The 26,841-nt window shown below is 38.2% G+C and overlaps 1 protein-coding gene across 2 annotated transcripts in view; it reads right to left on the bottom strand.

Moving 5' to 3' along the window:
• Positions 1-26,608, bottom strand: part of ATRN (attractin) — a 239,148-nt gene extending 212,540 nt beyond the window's left edge. For both annotated transcript variants that reach the window (XM_074274223.1, XM_074274222.1), the window contains exon 1: positions 26,041-26,608. In XM_074274223.1, coding sequence (XP_074130324.1) covers positions 26,041-26,468 — 428 coding nt within the window. In that variant the 5' untranslated portion in view covers positions 26,469-26,608. The remainder of the gene's footprint in view (positions 1-26,040) is intronic.
• Between the last annotated feature and the right edge of the window lie 233 nt (positions 26,609-26,841).

Here is a 26,841-nt window from a genome sequence, read left to right as displayed (position 1 = left end):
CAGGATCATCTTTAGAGAGTTGGAACTCCTCTTTTCTTACCTCGTGGATTTTTCACTTCCACAGGTGAGCTTGATTTCCCAATCCCCTACGAGTACTTATAAAACAGTGTTTATGTTTAGAATGGTTTGGAAAATAGCTGTTTTAATCACTAGAATAGACAGTGTGTGATCTTTGACCCAGGAGGAAAAGCAATATCAGATGTATTGATTCACCCTCCTGAAGTACAATTCGGTATCAGAAACTCAAACTTTGATTTTAGGCAAAAGAATTCAGGGATATAGGCGAGTGTTCTTTTTTCATTAACTGTATGAGTGGCAGACCACTGAAAAGGTATCAGCTCTTTTAAGAACTTCGAGAGTGAGTGAGAAAGCGCTCAGATAAATATACCCTACATGTCCAATTTCAGAGTGGACCTTCAAATCATTTACAATCAGGCTATAGAATCTTATACTTGCAAATTGTGACAACTAAAGAGGAAGCTAAGAGCATGGCAGAAGGCTACATAGCTTATCTTTCTTTCACTTTCCTATACTCCCTATAGGACAAAACCCTTATGGTTTGAAATTTAATGTTTTAAGACCAATGGACATTATAGCTTCATTCCAATCTGGAGAAGCAGCTAGACATGTGATCAACCATTTTTCCATTGTAGAAATTTCACATGCATTTAAGACAGTTTATGGATTGGCTTACAAATATTTTGCCTTTCGGTGTTTTTGCATTGAATTTGACTTTGCCCATTCCATTGACATTTCTTATAATCCTATTAGTAAAGTCATTACTGCACAGACTATATCCCCAAGCTCTTCTCTTCTAAACAAGAGAAGGGAATTTTGGGATATGCACAAAATGTGGCAATACATATATGTGATTGCTTGCAATTTTTAAATTTTGATTTTACATTTTTTAACACTTTTGATTTTACATCTTCAAAGTATTTTGATTTTACATTTTAAAGTTATTTTGGTTTTACATTTTTAATCTATTTCAGTTTTACACTTTTAAATTATTTTGGTTTTACATTTTTTAATTCTTTGCCTTTTACCTTAGCAATGCACTTCAGGCACACACAGAAAGTGCAGCTAAGTGACAGACTGACTTTTGTTCATCTTTTTGATAAGAACTTTCCTTCCACTGTGATGTGGAAAGACCTGGATGGCATTTGGAAAGGCCCAAGTTGGGCCCCGGGTACATTCCTTCCTAGGTGCAGATCCAGCAGAGTAGAGTTCATCCCCACCAGAGACATTTGTGACCTGGGGATCCATGAGAAGAACCAGACAACAGCCCAGAGGGACCAGCCAGATGTCCGCAGCCCTCCAGACGCTGATGGCAGCAATGCCCCTCCTGACCGTGACACCAGAGACAGCAGACACAGTTCCAGTGTTGCAGCTGAAATGGACTGTTTTGGGTGATATGCAATATAAAGACTGTAAATGGACAATGGGCCTGCTTGCTTCTCCCATGGCTACTTTCCATATGGTGGCCTGGGAAGAGGCTTTGCCCTATGCTTTCTATTGAAGGACTATGCTTTTAAATTAGTGGGTGAAAAACCAACGCACCCACCTGCCGTTGTTATTGAGACAATGTTATTGGACATGACTTTGCTTATGTGCACCTGTGAAACTAGAATTGCTCTAGGATTGTGAAAAGTGAAATAGAGAATTGTGATAAGCTAGAATTGTTCTAGGATTGTGAAAAGTGCAATTGAGAATTGTGATAAGCTAGAATTGTTCTAGGATTGTGACAAGTGCAACAGAAAATTGTAAGAAACTAGAATTGGTCTAGAATTGTGATAAATGTAACTAGAATTGTGACAACCTACCTCACTGATATTTAATTGTTAACTAGAATTGTGATGTTTTATCTTGTTGACTTCCCACCTCAGTGTTGATATCCTACCTCATTGGCATCCAACCTCTTTGGCTTATTATCTCCAGTATGACTTTGATGAATGGGTTGAACACTTGGGCCACTGTTGAGCCTGGTTCTCTTGCCATACTTCTATTTACTGATCTGCTGCTTTGTACCTCCTTGGGCATAACACTCAGTCATCTCATGGATCAAGTGAATTATAGCTGGTGCTAAAAGTTTAGCTTGGTGAGATGTTCGGTTCCCGCAAAAGAAGAAAAAGGGAATTGTAAGAGCCCTTTAAATGGGCGCCACAGTGCATCGGGAGATTGAGTGGTCTGGAAGTAATTTCTGTGAATATTAGGACTGCCCTTGGGTGGGATCTTGGCCACGATGAGATAGCTTCGTAATGGGTGACTCTCTCGCTGATTAGCTGTGTGTGTGACCTCACAGGCCCTATGTAAGCCCACTGCAGGCAGCAGTCGCTCTCTTTAACCTGGCACTCTTCACCCTGGCTCCCTAGCCTGGGTGGCCAAGCCAGGATGGGTAGCCGAAAGAGGTAAGGATTTTGGTAGTGAACACATGGGTCTTCTGACCAGGTGTTCATTCGGGAACCAACAAGTCAGGGCATCAGTCAGGGCATTATGTGAGTAGGTATAATAAAGGCTTTTAAGATTTAAAAAAAAAAAAAAAAGAAAAGAAAAAAAAAAAGAAAAACTACCTATGCCCAAGGAAATACTAAAGAAGGGAAAGGGACCTGTATGTGCCAAAATGTTTGTGGCAGCCCTTTTTGTAATAGCTAGAAACTGGAAAATGAATGGATGCCCATCAATTGGAGAATGGTTGGGTAAATTATGGTATATGAATGTTATGGAATATTATTGTTCTGTAAGAAATGACCAACAGGATGAATAGAGAGGCTTGGAGAGACTTATATCAACTGATGCTGAGTGAAATGAGCAGAACTAGGAGATCATTATACACTTCAACAATGATACTGTATGAGGATGTATTCTGATGGAAGTGGATATCTTCAACATAGAGAAGAGCTAATCCAATTCCAATTGATCAATGATGGACAGAATCAGCTACATCCAGAAAAGGAACACTGGGAAATAAGTGTAAACTGTTAGCATTTTTTGTTTTTCTCCCCAGGTTATTTTTACCTTCTGGATCCAATTCTTCCTTTGCAACAACAACAACAACAAAATTCTGTTCTGCACATATATATTGTACCTAGGATATACTATAACATATTTAATATGTATGGGAATGCCTGCCATCTAGGGGAGGGAGTGGAGGGAAGGAGGGGAAAAATTCGGAACAGAAGGGAGTACAAGGGATAATGTAAAAAATTACCTATGCATATGTACTGTCAAAAAATGTTATAATTATAAAATTAATAACAAAAAAAAACCTAAGTTAAAAGAAAAGCAAAAAAAAAAAAAAAAAAAAAAAAAACTACCTATGTATATATTTTGAAAATAAAAAGCTTAAAAAAATCTTGTGTTCCATGTATTGTACCTAGACTATATTGTAACACATGTAAAATGTATGGTATTGCCTGTCGTCGGGGGGAGGGAATAGAGGGAGGGGGGGTAATTTGGAAAAATGAATACAAGGGATAATATTATAAAAAAAAAAATAAAATAAAATGTGTTTATCATATTATATTTAAAATTAAAAAAAAAAAAAAAGAAACAACCCAAAAAAAAAAAAAAAAAAAAAATCTTGTGTTCCAAATTTTTCTCCCTCCTTTCTCCCCCTCCCCTAGGCAGTATATAATCTATATATTAAACATGTACAATTGTTCCAAACATATTTCCACATTTACCATGCTGCACAAAACAATCAATCAAAAGGGGGAAAGTTCTCAAAAAGCAAACAAAAAAAAAAAAAAAAAGGTGAAAATATGTTGTGATTCACATTTAGGCCCCATTGTCCTCTTTCTGGATGCAGATAGTTCTCTCCATGACAAGTCTATTGGAACTGCCCTGAAACACCTCATTGTTGAAAAGAGTCAAATCAATCATTGTTGATCATCACATAATCTTGTTGTTGCCATGTACAATGTTCTTTTGGTTCTATTCATGTCACTCAGACATGACACTTATATGACACTCATGTCATATAAGTCTCTCAAGTCCTTTCTGAAATCAGCCTACTGATCATTTCTTATAGAACAATAATATTCCACTCCATTCATATATCATAACTTATTCAGCCATCCACATAATGATGAACATCCAATTCAAGTTTCCAGTTCCTTGCCACACCAAAAGGGCTGCTACAAATATTCTTGCACATATGAGTCCTTTACCCTTTTTGATGATATCTTTGGGATACCGATCCTAGTAGAGACACTGCTGAGTCAAAGGATGTACATGGTTTGATAGCCATTTGGGCATAATTCCAAATTGCTCTCCAGAATGGTTGGATCAGTTCACAATACCACCAACAATTGTCTCCAGTTTTCCATACCCATTTCATAAATATCTCGAATATATCCAAAACTATCCTTCTTCCAGTCATCCAGGCTCACAATTTAGGAGTCATCCTCAACTTTCCACTTTCTCTCAATGCCCATATTCAATCTATTGCCAAGGCTTGTGAATTTTACCTTCGTAACATCCTACAGACTCTCTTCATTCATCTGACACTGCCACCACTCTGGCGCAGGCTCTCATCACCTCACACCTAGACAAATATAATAACTGGTAGATGTGTCTGTTCTCCCCACTCCTATCAAATGACTAAGGAATCCTCCTAAAGGGTAAATCTGACCATACCACATTCACCCTGTCCCATCAGTAAACTCTAGTGTTTCACTATCATCTCCAGGATCAAATATAAAATACTGCTTGGCATTCAAAACCCTTCAAAACCTGCAATATTCCCACATAATTTTCCAGTCTTCTCAAACACTTCTCTTCCCTACTACATACTCTGAAATCCAGTGACACAGGCAGACCTGCTGTTTTTCTTGCAAGATACTCCATCACCCCCAGCCTGAGCATTTTCTTTGACTTGGAATGCTCTCTCTCCTCTTCCCCACTTCTTGGTTTCTCCTTCCTTCAAGTTCCTAATGAAATCCTACCTTCTCCAAGGTTTTCCCAATCCCCTTGAGTTCTAGAATTGGGGTACCAAAATGAAATTAGGGTTTGAGGTCTAGTGACAGGTTTGGGGTACAGGGAATCAAATAGAGCTCCCCTGCAACCCCTTTAGATTCAGTGCAAGAATATGGAGTTAAATGAGGTCTAGTGGCAGTGCAATAGTACCCTGTAAAGGAATTTACAGACCCGAAAACCTAGATAAAAGAGGTTTACTATGGGGTTTGGAAGTAAAGTTAAAGTCTAGTTAGTAAAGTTGAAGGTAAAGATAAGAGGGCATTGGAAACAGTGTTCCAGTGGGCAGAGATCCTTGGCATGCCAGGCGTAAGGCTGCCATGCTTGGAACCTCTGCAAAGAGAGGGCTCCAGTCTGGCTCTTTTATAATAGGGGGCTTTGCCTACAAGCTGAAGGGGGCTTGTGGGTGAAGTCCCAGGTTGGCTCCTGGCTGGGTTTCAGCCAGGGTTAGAATTTGAATTGAATTCAATGGATTTTGGGACTGAGCCGCCCCCACCCAGATAACAAAAATAAAACTGTTTGTTCTTGGAGTGGAGTCCCCTCACTGAGGCAGAATCGAAAGAGGTTTTCTCCTTTAAGGATTTTTCAGAGTTTTGGGGTTTCTTCTTCATTCTTAATGTTAGGATGCTAATCATTTTCAATTTATCCTTTATAGATTGTTTGTACAAATTGAGTGTTATATTGTTCACTTGATTTGTTATCTTCAACATTAGCACAGTACTTAGAACATAATATTGATTGGGGTAAACTCTGAAACTGTGTCCCTTTTAATCTGTAAAAGAAGGGAGATTTGGAGTCTCAGGCCTTCCTCAGGGAAAGCATATCTTCCCAGACAAGTTAAGTGGCTTCATTCAATTGGAAATCTTGGAAATCACCCTCCACTGATCTTTTGGAGGTGATCTTTTGGAACTCCTTCAGGAAATTACCAAGACTCTAGAAAAAAAGGCCTTCAAAATGATTTTATTCAGTTGGAGATCTGGGCCTGATAATCTTATTGATGTCTTGAAACTCCAAAATAAGTACTCTCTTTTCAACTGGAAATCTAGGCCTGGGGGCATTGACAACATTGAAGGTATCTCATTCAGTGGAAACCCTAGCCCCAGATTGCTAATAAGAGTTGAACCCCAAATCTTTACAGAAGTCCAAAGTAGGATTATGCCTTGCCAAGGAACCCCTCTTTTTGGCACAGCTACCTGCCAAGACTCTTGCCCGCTCTGAAGATACTCTCTTCTCAGTGATAACCTTTGTTATTTCTCTGATAGGACCGCAATTGCCACTGAGGAGTCTGTCTCCCTAGCAAAGCTGGCTTCTCAGTGCCCATAAAAATTCCTTTTGTCATTCAGACTTTTTGGGTTTTCAGAATTCCTTCACGTTGGATCTGTGCGCCAACCAGAGGGGATTCCCCACCTCAATTCTCACAACTTTCTGTACTACCACTTGACCCAAATCAATACAATTATTAAGTGTTTACTGACTGATTGAATAACTTCTTGCCTTCAAGTTTCTTAATTCTGTAAACCATCCTGTATACCGTACTACTGCCAGACTAATCTCCTTATAACAACTTTTCACACTTCCTTAAATCTCCATGGCCTAGAGGATGAGGCCCAAATTCCTCAACCAACATTGCAAGCCATTAATGATCTTTATGCACTTTATCTAATATTGACCCACACAGACCTTCTGCCCAAGTACTTATTAAACACTTCTTATGTACTAGGTACTATACTAAACAATGGAAATTTAAAAAAAAAAAAAAAAAAAAAAAAAAAGCAGAAACAATCCTTGCCTCCAAGGAGCTCTTTTGATAAGGAGATAATCATGAAAATCACCAGGTAGCATAAGACATATACAAAATAGATGTAAATTAACCTCAAAGGAGAGGTACTAGCTCCTGAGGGATCAAAAAAGACCTCCTATAGTTCAGGAAAGTCGGGGATTCTGATGGCCACAAGTGAGGAGAGAATATTTCAAGTATGGGAATCAATCAAAGCTAATGAAGGGATATGAGAATGTCATACTTGTGGAATAGAAAGTAGGGCAAATTGGCTGTATCACAGAGTGTTAACATGAAGGGGAATAAGTGTCAGAAGACTAGAAAGGTAGGAATGGGTCAGGTTGTAAAGAGCATTCAAACAAATTAATATTGGCATTAACATAGAACCACTATAGCAGGGGTTCTCAAACTACAGCCTGCAGGCCAGATGCGGCTGGCTTAGGACATTTATGTGGCCCGCTGGGTTAAGGCAAATGGGCTGAGGGGCGGAGACATAACGTGAGCTTTTGTTTTTACTATAGTCCAACCCTCCAACAGTCTGAGAGACAGTGAACTGGCCCCCTATTTAAAAAGTTTGAGGACCACTGCACTATAGTTTGAGTAAGGGGAGAAGCAGCATTTTTTAAAAATGTACTATTTAAGGAAAATAACTTTGAAAGCTGAGTAGAGGGGTAGAATTGGACAGGTGACTTGAGGAAGAGAGAGGTTATTTAGTAGGTTATTGAATTAGTTCAGATAGAAGACTACTGAAGTAGTTTAAACAAGAAAGTGATGAGGGTCTAAACTAAGGTAGTGTTTATATGAATTTTAAAAAGAGTTATATGCAAAAAAGAAAAAAGAAATTTTAAGATAGGGAAACATTCAATTTATAGAATGACAAACAAGTCAAAGATGACACCAAGGCAGGGGGTGAGTGGGAGGTGCCCTTGACTGCTATAGGGAAGTTCAAAGAAAGGAAAGTAAGATAATGACTTCTGTTTTAGGCATGTTGATATAAGATTCTAGTGAGATTTACAAAAAGTAGTTAATAAGGTAAAAAAGGAGCTCAGGAAGGAGCCTAGGACTGAGTATGTTAATCTGGGAATACATTTCCATAGAAATGACACTTGAACCCTTATGAAAATATTAATACTGAGAAAAAAAGAAAAGAAAGCCCAGGCTAGTGCCTTAGGGCATACCTACCCAGTATTAGTAGAAGTGACATAGAAATCCAGCTAAGAAGACTAAGGAGTGGTCTGACAGATAGGAGAAAAACCTTGAGAGGAAAGAACATACAAAATGTGATCAACAAGACCAAATGATTCAGAAAAATCAAGAAGGATGAGGAATGAAAAAATCCTTAGATTTGGGAATTAAGAAATCACTGGTCCAATAGACTTGTGATGAAAAGTATCATCAGCATCCAGAGAACTATGAAGACTAAATGTGGATCAAAACAGAGTATTTTTACCTTTTTGTTTTTTGCTTTTTTTTTTTCTCATATTTTCTTCCCTTTTGATCTGATTTTTTTTTTTTTGCACAGCATGACAAATATGAAAGTATGTTTAGAAGAACTGTACAAGTTTAACCTATTAATTGCTATCTTAGGTAAGAGGAAGAGGGAGAAAAATTAAAAATTTGGAACACAAGTTTTGTAAAGGTGCTAACTATCTTTGCATGTATTTGGAAAAATAAAAAACTTAAAGAAACGACTTTTCCAAAAAGCAAAAAAAAAAAAAATGTAAAATGTAAAATGTAAACGTAAAAACATTTTTAAACACTCATTTTGAGATCCAAATCCTCTCTTTTCCTTCTCTCAAATGCACCTCATTGAGAAGACAAGCAATTCAATATAGATTATATAAGGGTGTTTATGCAAAACATCTTATAGTCATATTGAAAAAAAATACATAGATCAAAGGGAAAAAACCTTCAAGAAAAAATAAAGTTAAAAAAGATTGCTTCAATTTGTATTCAGACAATATCAGTTGTTTCTCTGGGGATAAATAGTATTCCTCTCATCATAAGTCCTTCGGAGTTGTCCTGAGAATAACTAAGTCCTTCATAGCTAATCATCTTCCCAATACTGCTATTATTTTGTACATAGTACGGTTCATTGTTGAAGGGCAGGTCAATTCTCCTAGAGCCTCCACACCTGTGGATCATAATATCTGAAGGAGTTGCAAAGCAGCATTTGCTAACACAGGTGGGAATGAGATAAATTGGAGGCAGAGAGGAGAGAGGTCAGACAACACAACGGCCTCTCAGTTAGGTCGGAGAATAGCACCGGCCTCTCAGTCTCTTTGTATCATCCTCTCACAAGAGAAGATCCATTCTGCTGGTCTGGGTTGGATCTGTCAGTTGGCTCCCATGTATTCCAAAATTTCACTTCACAACAACTCATCAAAGTCATTCCAGGTTTTTCTGAGAATAACCTAATCATAATTGCTTATAGCACTATAATATTCCAACATAATCACATATCAAAATTTGTTTAGCCATTCCCCGAATTGATGGATATCCACTCAATTTCCAATTCTTCATTTCCAATAAAGATCTGCTACAAATATTTTTGTATGTGCAGGTTCTTTTCTTTTTTTAAAATCTCTTTTAGGATAGTCTTGAGAGTGGTATTGTTAAGTCATAACCTTTTGGGCATATCTCCAAATTGCTCTACAGAACTCCAACAATGCATTAATGTAGCATTTTTTCCACATCCTCTCCAATATTTGGCAATTTCCTTTTCTGTCCTATTAGCCAATCTAATAAGTATGAGATAGTACATTTCTGCAATCAATAATGAGAGCATTTTTTCCTTATGTTTCATAGACAGTTTTGGTTACTTCATCTGAAAACTTCATATAATTTGATCATTTATCAATTAAGGAATGGACTCAATTCTCTGTGTGTTTAAGAAATGGAGTTTTTAATCAGAGAAACCTGTTTCAAAATTTTCAATTACTTTTGCTATCTGTGTTTCCCTCCATCCTACCTCCACACCAATTTTTCTATTGTCTCTTCCTTTCTCAAAAGGGTTTTGCTCCTGACTATACTTTCACTCAATCTCCCCACCCCCCCTTTCTTTCTTGTATGGTAAAACACATTTTTATACACAATTAAGTGTTTATGTTATTCTCTCTTTGAGCCACTTCTGATAAAAGTTTCACTCACTTCCCCCTTACTTCCCTCTCTTCCCCGCAACTGTAAAATTTTATCTCTTTTATGTAAGATAATTTACCCCATTCTATCTCTCCTTTTCCTTTTCTCTCAGTACATTCCTTTTTTACATCTTAATTTTATTTTTTAAGTACTATCTTTTTCTATTCAACTTATACTTGTGCCTTCTTTCAGTATACACACTCCTTTTAACTGCCCTAAAAATGAGCAAGTTGTTATGAGTTACAAATATCTTTCCATAAATCCCTTATGTTTTCCTTTCCTATTTACATTTTTATGCTTCTCTTGAGCTTTGTATTTGAAAGTTTAATTTTCTATTCAACTGTGATATTTTCAATCAAGAATGCTTAAAAGCTGAGTGAAGCAAGCAGAATTAGAAAAACATTACACACAGCACCAGTAGAATTGTGCGATGATCAAATATGATACAATTGCTTCTTCTCAGAGATTCAGTAATACAAGACAATGCCAATAAACTCAGATGGAAAATGCCATCTGCATGCAGAAAGAGAACAATGGAAACTGAATGTAGGTTCACAGAGACTAGTTTCACCTATCTTTTTCAATCTGTTTTTCCTTTTGTTCTAATTTTCTTCTCCCAACATGATTCATGTGGAAATATGCAAAAAATAAATGTATGTATATAACCAAAAAAATTTAACTAGGGAATGTAACTAGGAAAAATAAAAATAATGAAGTCCTCTATTTCAATGAATATCCACTTTTTGCCCTAAAAGATGATACTCAATTTTCCTCCATAGTTATTTTTGGTTGCTTGATTGGTTCCTTTACCTCACAGAATATCATATTCCAAGACCTCCAATCTATTAATGTAGAAGTTGTTAAATCTAATGTTATCCTGATTATGGCTCCACATTACTTGAATTGTTTGTTTCTGGCTGCTTGCAATATTTTCTCCTTGACTTGGGAGCTCTGGAAATTTGGCTATAATATTCCTGGGAGTTTTCATTTTGGAATTTCTTTCAGGAAGTGATCAGTGGATTCTTTCAATTTCTATTTTACTCTCTGATCAGAGAATATCAGGACAGCTTTCCTTGACAATTTCTTCAAAAATGATGTCTAGGCTCCTTTTTTTGATCAAGGCCTTCAAGTAGTCCAACAATTTTTAAAATTATCTCTCATTGACCTATTTTCCAAGTCAGTTTTTTCCAAAGAGATAGTTCTGATTGTCTTTTATTTTTTTGGTTTTGTTTCATTGCTTCTTGATTTCTCATAAAATTATTAGCTCATAAAGTCATTTGTTCAATTTTACTTTTTAAAGAATTATTTCTTCAATGAATTTTTGTAACTCCTTTTCTATTTATCCAATTTTACTCTTTAAGGGTTTTTTTTGTTGTTGTTATTGTTTAGTGAATTTTTGTGTCTTTCTTTCCATTTGGTCAATTCTTCTTTTTAAGGCATTCTTTTCTTTATTGACTTTTTGTACCTCCTTTACCATTTGGAATAATTTGTTTTCTATGTGTTATTTTCTTCAGTTTTTTTTTTTTTTTAAATATCTCCTTTACCAAGCTGTTGACTCATTTTAATGATTTTCTTGCATCATCTTCACTTCTTAATAATATACAAACATACTAGAATATTAATGTACCATGAAAAGCAATACATGAGGAGAATTCAAGGAAACTTCAAAAGATTTACATGAAATTACAAAGAACCAAGAGAAAAATTTAAACAATGACTGCAAAAACTCTGACCAAATGCAGTGACCAACTGTGATTTCCAAGGACTCTGAAAGTAAAACATGCTTCTCACTGCAAGGCATAAAGATGGCAAACTACAGATAAATATAATGAAGCATTTGTGAATAATTAATAGTTATTTACTAACTATTTTATTTAATTTATTCTGTATCAGTTACTATGTTAATCACTGAGGATACAAAGAAAGACAAAAGCACAGTCCCTGTCTTCAAGGAGCTTATACTTTTGGAGCAAAATACAAAAAACTATGTACATCCAAGAATATGGACAAAATAAATGACAGATCATTTCAGAAAGAACTAACAGGGATACTGAAAAATGCCTCTTGCAAAAGATGGAATTTAAACATAATTTTGAAAGAAATCAGGAAAATCAGGAGATGATAGTGAGACATCATCAGGACATTCTGGTTGTGGGGGACAGCTGAGCAATAAAAAGGTAAAGAGTCAAGGGAAAAAGTATCAACCTTGAGTAACAATAAGGATGACAGTGTTGCTAGATTACAAAACAGAAGAAATTAAAATAAAACAACACTGGAAAAGTAGGAAGGGAATTGGTGTTGAGCTTTGAATGACAAAGAAAAGATTTTATATTTTATCTTGGCAGTGACAGAGAGCTACTGGAATTTACTGAATTAAATAAGTGGGAGTTGAGGATGATATCTAGTTACAAGTCCTGCTGACAAGTAGATGGTGATACCTTCATCGGAATTATGTTAATTTTGAAGAGAGGAAGGTTTTAGGGGGAAAACCATCAATTCTACATTAGATATCCTGAGTTAGAGAACTATATGGGATGTCTGAGAAGCAACTGATGTTGTAAGACTGGAGGTCAGGAAAGAAAGAAGGAATAGATACATAGTTCTGGGAATAATATGCATAAAGGTAGTAATTTGAACCCATGAAAAATGATGAGATCACCAAAGAAGAAATTATTGAAAGAAGAAAAAAGGAGGATTCCCAGAATGGGCATGTCCTAGAGAAAGATCCAACAAAGGATATTAAGGAATGATCAGACAAAGAGAAGAATCAGGAGACTGTAGTGTCATAAAGACATAGAAAAGAGAGACTATCCAGGAGAAGAACATGATTGACAATGTCAAAGATTGGAAAGAGATTAAGAAGAATGAGGGCTAAGAAAGGATCATTAGGTTTAGCAATTGAAACATCATTGGCATTAGTGTCAGACCTAATTTGGGCATAACCCTGCAACTTCAGGCTTGATATTAAAGTGAAATTAGGTCATTTAAAAGTTAACAAAAGAAGGTTTACTCAGCCCTAACATGAAAAGTTTATTTAATGGGAACAAAGTAATCCTTAGAAACCATGTGGTCAGCAGAGCAGATTATAGTGCCTCATGGGATCCTTGGATATCCATCACATCCAAGGGACCCTTGAGTGAATCTTGAGTCCTCATGTAAGCAGAAAGCCACTGTCAATAAACACAGAAGTACCAAAAAGATACAATTAAGGCATATCAATTCAGTGTTTTTCCCCATTCAATCAAGCCCCAGCTTTATCCCTTTTAAGGTTAGCCTAACCCATGGATGGGAGATTTTGATGGGCACTGGTGTATCACAATGGTTACTTTGAAGGAAGCAATTTCAGTTTAATGAGGCCAGAATCAGACTAAAGAGTATTCAGAAGAGAAAAAGAGGAAGGGAGTGTAGAAAACCGTTTTCTCAAGGGATTTAACCATAGAAGGGAGGAGAGATTTAAGACAACAATATAAAGGGATAGTAGGACCAAATAAGCACTTTTCCAGGAAGTGGGAGACCTGAAAGTGTTTGTAGACAACAGGGAAGCAGAAAGTCGATGAGAGTGGAGAAAATGAAGACTGTTGAAATGGGATCAATGGGATCAAAAGTGTAAGTAGATGGCTTGCTCTTGGAAAGGAGTAGGAATGACTTTTTCATGTGAGAAAGTGGGGAAGCAAAAAGAAGCTCAAAGAATGGCCTCAATTTTCTCAGTAGCATGAGGCACGTTCTTCAGGGGAGAAGGCAAAAGAAAGAGACTTCATTACAGGCTAGAAGAGAGATAAAAAGATTTAGAACAATCATTGTAGTGAACAGGACAGTGAAACAATTAGGAAGATTGGGTCTGGCAATTCATGGTAGGATAAAATTGGTTCACCAAGTCATGAAAGTTCAGTATAATCAGTGTAAAAGTGTAAAAGGGGCGGCTGGGTGGCACAGTGGATAGAGCACCAGCCTTGAATTCAGGAGGACCCGAGTTCAAATCTGGTCTCAGACACTTAACACTTCCTAGCTGTGTGACCTTGGGCAAGTCACTTAACCCCAGACCTGGGGGGGGGGGGGAGAGAGTGATAGCCTGTGAAAGAATTCAAGGATGGAGTGAATGGAAATGGCAGGGAGATGAAAAGCAGGTTAGAAGTCATAGAGCAAAAGAAAAACATAAAAAATTATAATTACTAGCTTTCTTGGGGTTCTTAGAACAAAACATTATCTCTTTCCTCCAGACCTTTTGTATGGTTGTAATATACTCCCCTCCTTAACTCCACCTCCTACCTTCTCGGTCCTCCTTCAATTAAAATCCTATTTTCTGCAGAAAGCCTTTCCAACTTCTCAATTCTATAGCCTTTCTTGCTTGTTATCTGCTATTTGTCTTGCATAGAGCTTGTTTGTATACATTTAACATTTATTTGCATGCTATCTTCCCAATTTGATTGTAAGCTTCTTGAGGATAGATTTGCTTTTTCACCTTTCTCTATATCCCTAATTGTTAGGGTTTTATTTTTTCTCCCTAACTAATGCTAATCTGTCCTTATTCCTAGGCCTAACAGAGAAAATCTGGTAAATATAGTATCATCAATCTCACCTCTATTTTGAGGTCTTCAGAATCCTCTGGCTACTATCTCATAGAAAGTAGTTGAAGCATAACAGAGTACCAGAGAGTTTAAATGAGAAGCAATCTTAAGCTTTATTCCCATAAATCACTTCTACCCTATGACCTCCTGCACAAACCTTAGTATTGACCTCCCAGTACAGGCTCCAGGTGGTAGTAAGAAGGAAAAAGGGAAGGGCGCTTCTTGTCCCGAGCTTATATAGAGTCAATGAGGTCACAGACACAAGCCAATCAACAATGAAGTCTACATCCCGAAATTGACTGAGACTTCAGAATGAGATCTAGGTTTCCGCCATGGGTGGAGGTCTCCCCACGAAGGAAAGCCCTAAGTACTCAACTCTTAAGCACATCTGGGGATAACTTAACATCTCAATTGCACTTGCCTGACCTTTCTTTGGACCCTTACACCTGATCTTAGCATAGAACTTGGCACATAGCAGGCACTTCATAAATGTTTAAAGATTGACTGACAAATTAATTTGATAGTTCATGAACATGGTTCAATGAAATACTTACTAATGATAGTAAGATCAAGGTGTTCCCTAACAGCCATAGGGATCCCCACGCCTCAAATGTCACAGGTTTTGCAAAAGAATTCGCATTCCCAATCTGCAAGTGAGGTTTTTGGCAAAATGGGTTTATTTCACTGAAAAACTCCTTCTCCCAGTGGGCTGCTTCCTGATTAGGAAGATAGCAAATATTGGGGGTACAGATTTTTGTTAGGTTCTTACTAGGTGCTAAGCTGGTACTTAACAATTCTCTAGCTCAGAATTCACACCTTTAGTTCACACCTTTAAAAGGAGCTAGCTCATTGGTTGTAGGAGTTCCCACAAGCCCCTGGGAAACCCACAATCCCACTCTTGGAGGCAGAGTCTGATTCATTCCCACGTATACCCTCATGCTGACTGGAGGCTTTAGATTCAGAGGGAGCTAGAGACAAGCTGGCTGGAGATTTGGAAAGAGACAGGAAAGGACTTTTAACTCCTAGCTGCATTTTAGGGATTACTGGTCCTGGAACTAAAACTAAGGCTGCCTCCCCAGAAGCTCCCCAAGACATCTCCTCCCAGGGAACAATTCACAATCTAGAGACAACAGAACTTAATATTTTGGCGCCCAACTTGGGGCAAGGACTTTTGCTTATCTTGACTCTGGCAGATTCGGAGCCCTTCAGAGGGAGTTAGCCCGGACTTAACAGATTTTTTATTTTATTTAGCCTTCTATGCTTGGGGCTAGGGAGCAATCTTCAGATGAATTGAGGGACTACTTACCAGGTCAATAATGGGTAATGATTGTTTCCCAGATCAACTGGAGGTGAGAGTTTCCTGTGGGAACCAGGTAGTTTTCTCAGAGGAGGGATTTTTCTAATCTAGGTCTACCACCATCCCTCAAAAATCAGGAGGACACAGTTCTGTTATATCAAACGGTATGACTATTTCTATGTGTAACTGAGATTAAGGAATTAATCTAGAAATCTCATGGCAGGAATTATCTAAAAAGATGTCAAAAACAGAAAGATACACATCAAAATAATTATAGCTTTTTTGTGTATGTATGGAAACAAAGAACAAAAAACAAAGTAGATATCTATCAACTAGGGAATAGGTTAAACACACTATGGTATAGAAATGCAACAGAATATAAATTAGGCCATAAAAAACTATAAACATAAACATTTCAGGTAATAAAAGACTTTCCCAAGAACAGTGATGCAGGGCAAAATGAGCAACAATGAAAAAGAACAATGAAAACAATATATACAATACTTGCAATGTAAACAAAAACTATAATTGGAACAATCAAGAAGTTTTAGCCCTGAAAATTAGAGAAAATTCACACTCCTCCCTTAATTGTGAAAATGGAGGACTATGGATATAAAATAATGTCTTGGTTGATTTTGTTGAAATATTTTTTTTCTTTTAATATTCATCATATAACAAGGGATAAATAATAATGAGAGATAGTAAAAAATGAATGGTATAAAAGTATCAATATAAATACCATAAAGTAAAAACTAAAAAATTGGAGGAAGAGGAAATTAAGTCTTGACTAGATGATTTAATAATTTCCTTTCAACTTTAACATTCTGATTTTAAGGAGAAAATTGTAATGATGGCAGAAAGCCTGACATAATGAAAATTGACAGAAGAGGAAACTGAAAAAAAACAATACTTAGTTAATCAACTAGCAACTAGCGATTATTAAGTGTCTACTATGTGTCAAGCACTGTGCTAAGAACTGGAACTATTTAAAGAAAGCAAAAAACAGTTTTTGCTCTTAAGGAGTTCAAAGTATGATGGAGAAAACAACATGAAATAACTACCTACAAATGGGGGGAAGCAGGAGAAGAATGCCATCTCTCAGGGAGGAGGAGGACTGGAAAAGGCTTCTTGCACAAAGTGGGACTTTAGTTGAGGACGTTGAGGAAGTCAAGAGAGTGAGAGATGAGGAGGGAATGTTCCAGGAATGGAGATAATCAGTGAAAACATTCAAAGTTAAAAAGATAAAATGTTTAAGGAATAACAAGGAAACTAGTGTTAATGAATTAAAGAGTACATGGAGGGGAAAACTGAAAAAGAGAGGAGAGGAGGAATGGGACAACAGATTCTAAAGGACTTTAAAAGCCAGACAGAGGATTTTATATTTGATTCTAGAGGTAAGAGGAAACAACTATAAGTTTATAGAATTTGGAAAGGGGTGGAGGGGAAATGACATGGTCAAATCTGTGCTTTAAAAAGATCAATCTGACAGCTGAAGATTAGAGATAATGGTAAAGTTTAAAATATCACAATGGAATGTTTTCATAAGTCTGTCATTCTCCACACATACATCTCTACTATTGTCAATGGTAGTTTCTACCACTTCCAAAAACAAAATAACATTAAAAAATTCAACTTTTGCTCAACTTTTATATGTGTATAACATTTATTAGATAGATTTCTTTTTTTTTTCTTAACATTTTTTTAATTATAGCTTTTTATATACAAAACATATGCATGGGTAATTTTTCAACATTGACCCTTGCAAAAACTTCTGTATCAACTTTCCCCTCCTTCCCTCCATCCCCTCCTCTAGATGGCAGGTAGTCCCATACATGTTAAATTTGTTAAAGTATGTTAAATATGTTAAATACAATATATGTATACATATTTATAAAGTTAGAAGATAAATATTTCTAATAGTATATGTAATGAGCTCAAAAGTCAAAGTAATTTAAAATGAGTTTTTATCCAGAAAATCTCTTGGTTCATACAACGATTTTAAGATGGGCTCTACAAAAATTCCCTAATTCTACTTACAAATACATCAGAATTTAAACAATTACATTGTTACCCAAAAACTAAAGAAATTGACTCTAAGATCATAAAATTGGAAAGAAACTTATGTATGTCTTCTAATCTTCTAATCCAACTTAGATTCCAGACACAAATTCATTCATTCGTTAGAGATAATTTATAATATGGAAAGATCATTGAATTTGGAGTTAGAACATCTGTCTAAATTCTAGTTCTGTTGATTATTAACTTAGATACTTCCTTTCTGTGAGCTTTAGTTTCCTCATCTACAATATGGGAGAGGGAGACACAGAAGGTCCACAGCTAAATCTATGATCCTAAGAATATGTAAGAATTTAATGTGTACAGAGCGCACCATCTTAGGAACTGGAGAAAATACAAAGCTCTGATAAGACATAATCCCTGCCCTCCTACTGTACTAGCTAGCAGGGAGAAAAGATGCTATTAAATCTATGATTCCATGAATGTGCAACAACTTAATGTGTGTACTAAGAGCACTGTCCAAAGAACTGGAGAAAATACAAATTGTGATAAGACATAGCCCCTAACCTCCTAGTGTATTAGCCTAGCAGGGAGAAAAGATGCCATCAGAGATAAAAGACAGTTCAAAAAAAAAAAAAAAAAAAAACCTGCTAGGAGAGGTTAGAAGGGAAAGATTATTAACTAAATCATCAAACAGGTCCAGATCAGTCCCTTTTATTCCAACCTTTATCTCTACCTACTTCCCACTGGAAACTTGAACTTAGCTCTGGGAACTGGGGATGGGTTACAAGAAATGAGCTTTCATCTTCTCTTTTCCTGAGATAAGCATCCACCTTACTTCCAGCCACCAGCTCCAAATCCATGACTCTTTATCTGTCCCTTTTCCCAGATCATCTTTTAAGTGCCATCTTCACCCACTAGAATATAAATTGCTTTAGAATATAGACTGACTATCTGGCTTGATTGTATTTAGATCCCCAGTGCTCAACAGAGTAATGAACACACAGTAACTGATCAACAAATTATCTAAACATAAGAAAGAAATCTTATGCATCGATTTTACAAATAAATTCACATCCAGATAAAACTGATTTCCTCATCTAATATGCTACAAAATTCTTTTGCCATCCAGTTCTTGATAAAGTGGAGATCTAAGTGTGTTTTCTTACAAAGCAAGTAGTTATTAATTGCCTAAGTTCGAGTACTAGAGATATAAATGCAAAGAATGAAACAAACTCTACTCTTAGCATACACTATAATAAAAGCACCTATAAAGAAATTCACAGCATATATATTAAGTGAATAAATGCACAAAATACACTTCTACTTTAATATTTATGTGTTATAATAAACACATACAAAGTAGATGAATACAAGGTATCAAGGGAGGTAAAGCACTAGTAGTTGGAAGGATCAGAAAAGGCTTCATTGTAAGACATGGTGACTAAGATACATCTTAAAAGAAAGGAACTAGTATTCCTTAAAGACAAAGATAAGGAGGAAATGTATTCCAAGAATAGGGTGATAGCTAGTACAAAGACTCAGAGGACAAAGATAGTGTACTTCGTGGTAAGTGAGAAATAGAGAGTAAAACAATTTGGCTGGATCTCAGGGTATGAGAGGAGGAAATAATGTCCAATGAACCTGGAAAAGTAGGTTAGGTTAAGATGTATAGGGCTTTCAAAGTAAAAACGGTTATATTTTATTCTAGGGACAAAGAAAGTAAATGGAGTTGAATAAGGTAATCATGGTCAGATTTATGTTAAAGGAAAATTGGCAGTAATATATAGGGTGAACTACAGTGGTGACAGAGTAAGATAGTAAGACCAATTAGGAGGATGTTGTTTGCATCATCCTCCTAATTGGTCTTACTATCTTACTGAGAATCTAGCTGAGAAGTGATAAACGCTTGAACTAAATGGTTCAAGCTAATAGTTGGAATGGAGAGAAGAGTTAATGAAAGAGACCATGTTAAAATAGAAAAGGCAATATTTGACCAATGATATACATGGGGTAAAGGAGAATAAGAAGCTGAGAACAAGGCTAAGATTAGGAACCTAAGACACTAGAAAGGATGGTGGCCTCTTTGGCAAAATAGGGGCATCTGGAAGAAATGACAGTTTAGGGAGAAAAAGAATGAATTCAGACTTAAACATATCTCTGGGACATCTACTTGAAATGTCCAAATAATGATGAAGGATTAAAGCTCAATGGACAAACTGAGGGTGGATACTGAGATCTGGGAATCTTCTGCTTAGAGATGAGTTAATCTGACAGGAACTGTTGTGGTTACCAAGAAATAAAATACAAATGAAGAAACGAGGACTTGGGATAGAACCCTGAGAAATATCCACAAGTAAGGCCATATAAGGCAGTAAAAGAGCCTAAATATTCTCAAATAGAGAATTATGAAAATAGAGAAGAGAATATTCAGAAGAAGATGGGCAACAGATTAAATGCAGTAAAAAGATCAAAAAGGATTAGGATTGAAGAAAAAAGAACTATTAGATTTGACAATTTTTTTTTAAGCAATTGGGTTAAGTGACTTGCCCAGGGTCACACGGTTAATAAGTATTAAGTGAGGCTGAATTTGAACTCGAGTTCTCCTGACTCCAGGGCCAGTGCTCTATCCACTGTGCCATCTAACTGTCCCTAGATTTGACAATTAAGAAATTACTAGTAACTTCAGAGAGAGAAGTTTTATCTGAATGTGTTCGAAATCCAGATTAAAAGAGGTTGAGGAGCAAGAGGAAAGAAGTAGAAGCACTGAGTATATACAATAAGAACAGACCAGAGTTGTCACACCAACCCAAATAAAACTAAAATATAATTGGGAATGCTTAACAAATTTTTTTTAAAATTCAGTATGACAAAGATAATGTTAATTTGTGTTTTTTTTTTTTTAAAGTCAATATGCTGCCAGCAAGTTCCATTTGAGCTTGACATCACTGTGTAAACAACTCTTTCAAAGAATTTGGCTGAGAAAAAGCGAGAGGAGAGTTGTCCACATTTGAAGCAAAGAAGGGAAGGAATCAGTTGACTGGGACAGATTGAAGATTCAAGAAAAAGTGGGAATGTTCACAATGTAATCTGAAGGAAAAAATGGGAAGGGGAGCATTCCCATTAATTTGGGGATGGGATGGTTGAACAAATTGTAGCATAAGAATGTAATTTAATACTATTGTGATGAAAAAAGTGTTGAAAGGAACAATTCTTGATAAACCTGAAAAGACTTATATATGAAATGATACATTGATGTGAGCAATACTAGGAAAACAATTTATATAAAGACAATAATACTGGAATAATAATAATAATAATTAATATTTATATAAATAACATTTTAAGGTGTCAAAGTATATATGTTATCTTATTTGATCCTTCTATAGCCACAGGAGATAGGTGCTATATTATTACTCCCATTGAGGTTTAATGATTTGTTCAGGGATATACAGCTAATAAATATTTGAGGAAGAATTTGAACTCAGGTTTTCTTAAAAGCAACTACAATACACTTATATAGTACATCACCTAGCTGCCTGCAAACAAACAAATTTGAAAGGCCAAAGAATCCTAAATCATGACCAATAATCAATCACTATTACAAGGGACTGATAATAAAACATGTTAACCAAACTGTAACAGAGACGTAATGGATTCAGGGTGCAGAGTGATATATATAATTTTTGGATACAGCCAATGATGGACTTTGTTTTTCTTGGCTAGGAAAATATGTTACAAGAGTTTTCTCTCCCCCCCACTCCCAACACAACAGAGTTGGTGAAAGGGAGAGAAAATGATTTTTGTTCATTGAAAAACATACAATTTAATTTTTTAAAAAGAATTATAAGAATCTAATATATATGTAGAAGAGTTGAGAGTAGCCCCCCCCCCCCAAAAAAAAAAGCCATCTCTTTGTCAGAGAATAGAGGAAAAAAGGAGAGTATGAGATAATGTCAGGGAATTTTGAGGTGAAAAGTATATAAGAAAAGTTCATGCTGAATAGCCTCATTTTTGTTTCAGTAAAATCGCAATCAGGGTCCTCAGCTGAGAAGGAATTGGATGAAAGAGGTCGGAAGAAGAAAGAAAAGGTTTAGAATATCTTCTGTGGGAAATGAAATAGAGAACCAATTATTTAAAGAAGAATAAAAAGACTAGCTTCCTTCAGTGAGGACCATTTGAGTTTAAATTATATGAATTTGTAATGTATCCAATCAGGATAGTTGAGGACTCAGTAGTTCAAAAAAAGGGAAGAGGTGGCTGATGGTGGAAGTAATCCAAGGCTAAGATTTGGAAAGAGAAGAAAACTGACAGGACAAGGGAAGCAAAAGAAGGAAACAATAGGAGATTCACCCCTAAGAACCTGTTTGAGGCAACAGTCATAAATATCCTGACATAAAAACATTGAGTTTCAAGTCGGAACACTTACATTCAAATTTGCTACTTCCATATGATGGAGATAGGGTGGTACAGTAGTGGTACAGTAAAAAGAACTTGTATTTGCTTCCCAGTATTGTCACTTACTACCTATGTAATCACAGACACATTTCTTAAACTCTCTGTACCTTCAATTTTCTTATCTGTAAAATGAGATGGATGAATCTGATAATGTATAAAGTGCTCTTCTGCTTGAAATCCCTGTCCATGAAAAAGTACATATACATAAAAAGCCTCTGTTTGCTCATCTATGAGATGAAGGAATTGAAGTAGATGATCTCTCCTCAGGAGCCAGGCAGAATAAGTCTGATTTCTCTTCCACAGAGTGGCCTTTTAAATATTTGAATATATCAATTATGTCCCTCCTACTCTACTAGTCTAGACTTTATACTATAAGGAGGTGGAAAAGAAAGAACTGAAGGTGTTTGAACACAATCAAAATATGTGCAAATAGTATTTGGAGAAAAATAATCTGATACTTTTGGAGAGAGAGAATTTTAGAGGCAGACATCTGTCAGCAAAGTATTTGTCTAGTTATGATATACAACAATAAAGTGATAAGAATTTATGATGGTGATGATGGTAAAAATGGAAAAATGACCATACAAAAGGAAAAATGAACATATCTGGTTAATAATCAAGAGTGAGAGAAAAGAATCCAGAATGGTCCAGAATGATAACAGTTTCAAAGCTAAGGGAAGATATGACAACAGTCAAGTGTGGTAGAGGAGCTGGTTTGGGGAAGAAAATGAGTTCAGTTTTAGATACATTTAAGGTGATAAGATCTAATAATAATAATAATAACGGATGTTCAAGCTTGGCATTCAAAAGAAACTTAGAATTAGAAATGTATATTAGAAGTCAGGTTGGAAACAACTTTTTAAAATATATTATTTGATTCATTAGGGGAAATTTGAGATTACAAGTAAACATCATTGTTTATAAACAAATAACTAAAGACAACTAACTTCATTGTTCAGTTTTTCCCACTTTAAAATGTATTTTCCAAAAATAAAAATGGAAGAGAACCATTATTAAGTCAGTCACAAGTACTTATGTCCCCAGGGCTGGTGGGTTAATACTGCCACATGATATGAACCCACTGATAGATCTAGATAAGGAACATGATTTCATTTTTGTAAAACCTGTTTTCCTTCCCCTGACGCCTTTTACCTTAAGTTTCCAAAATATTTATTGGAATTTGGTTAGACCAAAGGTTTTCCATAAGAAAAATCTGATTTAGAAAAAATGTTTTCTCAACTATGGAAATTATGTTCCAACAGCATTTTACACACACACACACATATATATATATTTACATTTAAATACATTTACAATATACAACCACTTTTTCTTCTTTTGGAGGCATGGAGGGAGCAAGAGGAGAGAAAATCAGATACATGATTTCAATGACAAACAGAATAAATTGACATTTGCCTAACAACTTACTTGTTAGAGAACTGCCTATGACAATGAGTTCAACTGCTTATTCTGAGTTAGAAAGGATGTTGATTCTTTCTAAAATTTAGTTTAAAATGAAGGAGCTAAAATTTACATCTAAAAATGTATGACAGAGTTGCTTAATTTTTTGAACTCTTAACTTGATGGGGTTTATTTATACTACCAAAGCAAACTTTCATTGATATTAATTGGTAAGCAGAAAAAAATACAAGTGAATTATGAATACCTTCCCTTGCTTTAGAGTTCTCTGAAAAGGCTCTAAAACGATATTATCTTTGCCCTCTTTATTTCTGCAGCACCTTGCACTTGAAAGCAGCATATAATTACTGCAAAGGTATCACTCCAATTTTACCATTCTATGTTTTCCTCTCTTTTTTCTACATTTTTAGCCAGCAAGAAAAAGTGGGGAAAAGTCACCACATTTCTAATACAATAAAATCTTCACTTAAGATAGCAAAACACAGCAATGGTGTGATGCAATCCACTTTAAGTGGGCTCTGAATTCAGAAACTACTTTCTCTAAATAATTATAAATGAGGACATTCACTTAATACCTTTTAATCTAATAACATAGAAGTTAAAAGTCTAAATCAGATTAGACAATCCATAGCAGTCAAAACTATATGCATGAATTAGCTCCAACTAAAATCCTGTTCAAAAAAACAAGCAAACCTGAGCCTCTCCTTCCTAAAAACTGGAAACAACAGTAATCTAAGTATTTAAATCACAAATAATTTAAATCAAAAATATCTTGCATTTTCTGGAACCAAAACTTCTTTCAGGAGAGAACTCTACTCAAAGCAAGGGGCAGCACTCTCATGTTTAGCATTGATGAGAATAAGAGGTCCTCTCACCATATTTCATTACACCACAGGGGCCTAATGTCAGAATTAACTTTCCTAATCTTCTTTCATTACTATTTCTCCCTCAGAAAAGCACTCTGCTGGACGCCCAGGTGCCCATCTCTAACCATCCACAAAACAGGACAAAACCCCCTCCTCAGATTTTCCTGAAAACTTGTTCCTTCCCTTCAGTGTTCAGAGTAGCTACTACCTACTTCATGAAAACTTCTCTCGTTACTAACCCAACGACTGACGACCACCCTTTCCTCAGATTTTCTTAGAACTTTGTCCCCTCATTTCTTCTTCACCTTCTATTCTACCTCATATTGTATTTATTTGTGTTCTTTTCTGATCTCCACAGATTCTCAGTTCATTGCGGGTCTAGGAAGAGTCGCTTTTTCATGATCACTGTATTACAATGCATTACTTGACAAACTAAGTTTGATCTTCAGGACTCTGAAGTTTTGCAGACTCCCTCTCAGTTTCTGCTCTGATTTAATAAAACCTCTCTCCCTTTTCAATACTGATCTGTTTTTCTACCCCCAAAAGCAACGGTCCTCTACTGCATCCTCACAAATTATTGCCCCATTCCTATTCTTATAGAAAACTACCTTTCATGAGTCTCTGCACCTGAACTGCAGCTCTAGAAATCCACACAGGACTCGGTTTTCTCCTCTGTAAACTGGGGGCAGCTCCGTGGGGCCGTGGATAGAGTGGCAGGCCCGGCCCGGGAGAGGGAAGACCTCTTTCTGAGTTCAACTCTGGCCCCAGACGTTACTAATTGTGGGACCCCGGGCAACCTGTCTGCCTCAGTTTCCACATCGGTAATAATGAGCCGGACAAGGAAAGGGGGGTCCCCCCAGGATCTGCCTCCTCCAAACTGGTGGGGAGGGCAGCGGAGAAGCTCTCCTGAACAGCAAAACGCGGGCCGGGGTCACTTCCCACTTTGCGCTGATGGCCCGTGGGTGTAAAAGATGAGCCCCGACGCCATCCCGCCCTACACTCTGTCTTCTCCCAATCTCTGAAATCCTCACCTTTCCTAACACAATGATGACCTTACCCTCCCCCACCCCCAAATCCCACTTTCCAGCTCCATTTCTCCGCACCAGACCCCTCCGCTACTGCAGTCACTGGCCCTACCCAGAGGGTCCGCACCCCCCACCTTCCAGACGTGGGGCCCCGCGGTCCCGAAGGCCCTTTCCAGAGACCCCCAGGTGCAATCTGGGACCCCCGACTCCACCCCCCTTCCGCCGGCTCTTCCTTGCGGGGCATTTCTCCAGGGCTTTTTTGAAGGGCCCAGTGGCCAGGGCCGGGCCGGCGGGCCCCCTCCCGGGAAGCCGCGGGCGGCTCCCAGCAGCCCCCTCCGCGACGCCCCAAACCCAGCCCGGGCGCAGAGTCCCAGGGTCACCGCCACCCCGCCAGTGCCAGTGTACGACACACACAGTGTCACAGTGTCTCCCACAGCCTGGCACGGAGTCGCACACATGCACACAGCGTCCCCTCGCGTCCGCGCCCCACACGGCCCCTGCTCACCTGAAGCGGCCCCCGCAGTGCTGGCACTGGTCGCCCACCCAGCCGGCCGGACACACGCACTGGCCCGTGCTCGGGTTGCAGTGGCCGCCGTTCACGCAGGGCCGGTCGCACTCCTTGGCCTCGGCCGCGGCCGAGCCCGACGCCACGGCCGCCGGTGCCGCCGCCTCGGCCGCCCGGGGCACGGGCAGGGGCAGCAGTAGCAGCAGTAGCAGCAGCAGCGGCAGCAGCGGCAGCGCCGGCGGGGGCCGCGGTCCCGGCACGGACAGCCCGCTCCTCGCCCCAGCCCTCCCTGTCAGCGCCGCCCGGCCCCGGCCCGGACCCCGGCACTGCGGCAGGGGCCTCCGCGCCCGCTCAGTGCTCGCCGCCGCCCCCGCCGCCGCCGCCGCCGGCCTCGTCCTCTGCCTGCCTTCGGCGGCCGCCGACACCATCTTAGGGGGGCAGAAACGGCTTCCCCCTCTCGTCGCGCACACACACACACTCTCGCCCGGACCCACTTCGCCTTCTCCAGGACGGGACGAGACGGACGGTGGCCCGCTCGGTCAGAGCCGAGGGGGAGGGGGAAGGGAGGGAATGGGGAGGAAAGAAGAGGGGAGGCAGAACGGGGAGGAGCTAAGACGGGAGAAGGAGGGAGCAAGGCGACTAGGGCGTGCGCAGTGGAGGCCCTGGACGTCGCCGGAGGAGGGGCCAGCCCGAACCCCGCTCTACGCGTGGCTGGGGGCGCGGCGTCCGTGCGGGCGGCGGCGAGGCAGGACCGCCCCGGCTGTTCGCGGCCGCCAGCTCCGACCCGCGCTCCCCTCGGAG

This window comes from Sminthopsis crassicaudata, chromosome 6, assembly GCF_048593235.1.
Source record: "Sminthopsis crassicaudata isolate SCR6 chromosome 6, ASM4859323v1, whole genome shotgun sequence".
Classification (NCBI taxonomy): Eukaryota; Metazoa; Chordata; class Mammalia; order Dasyuromorphia; family Dasyuridae; genus Sminthopsis; species Sminthopsis crassicaudata.
This window is presented reverse-complemented; position numbering and strand designations above follow the sequence as displayed.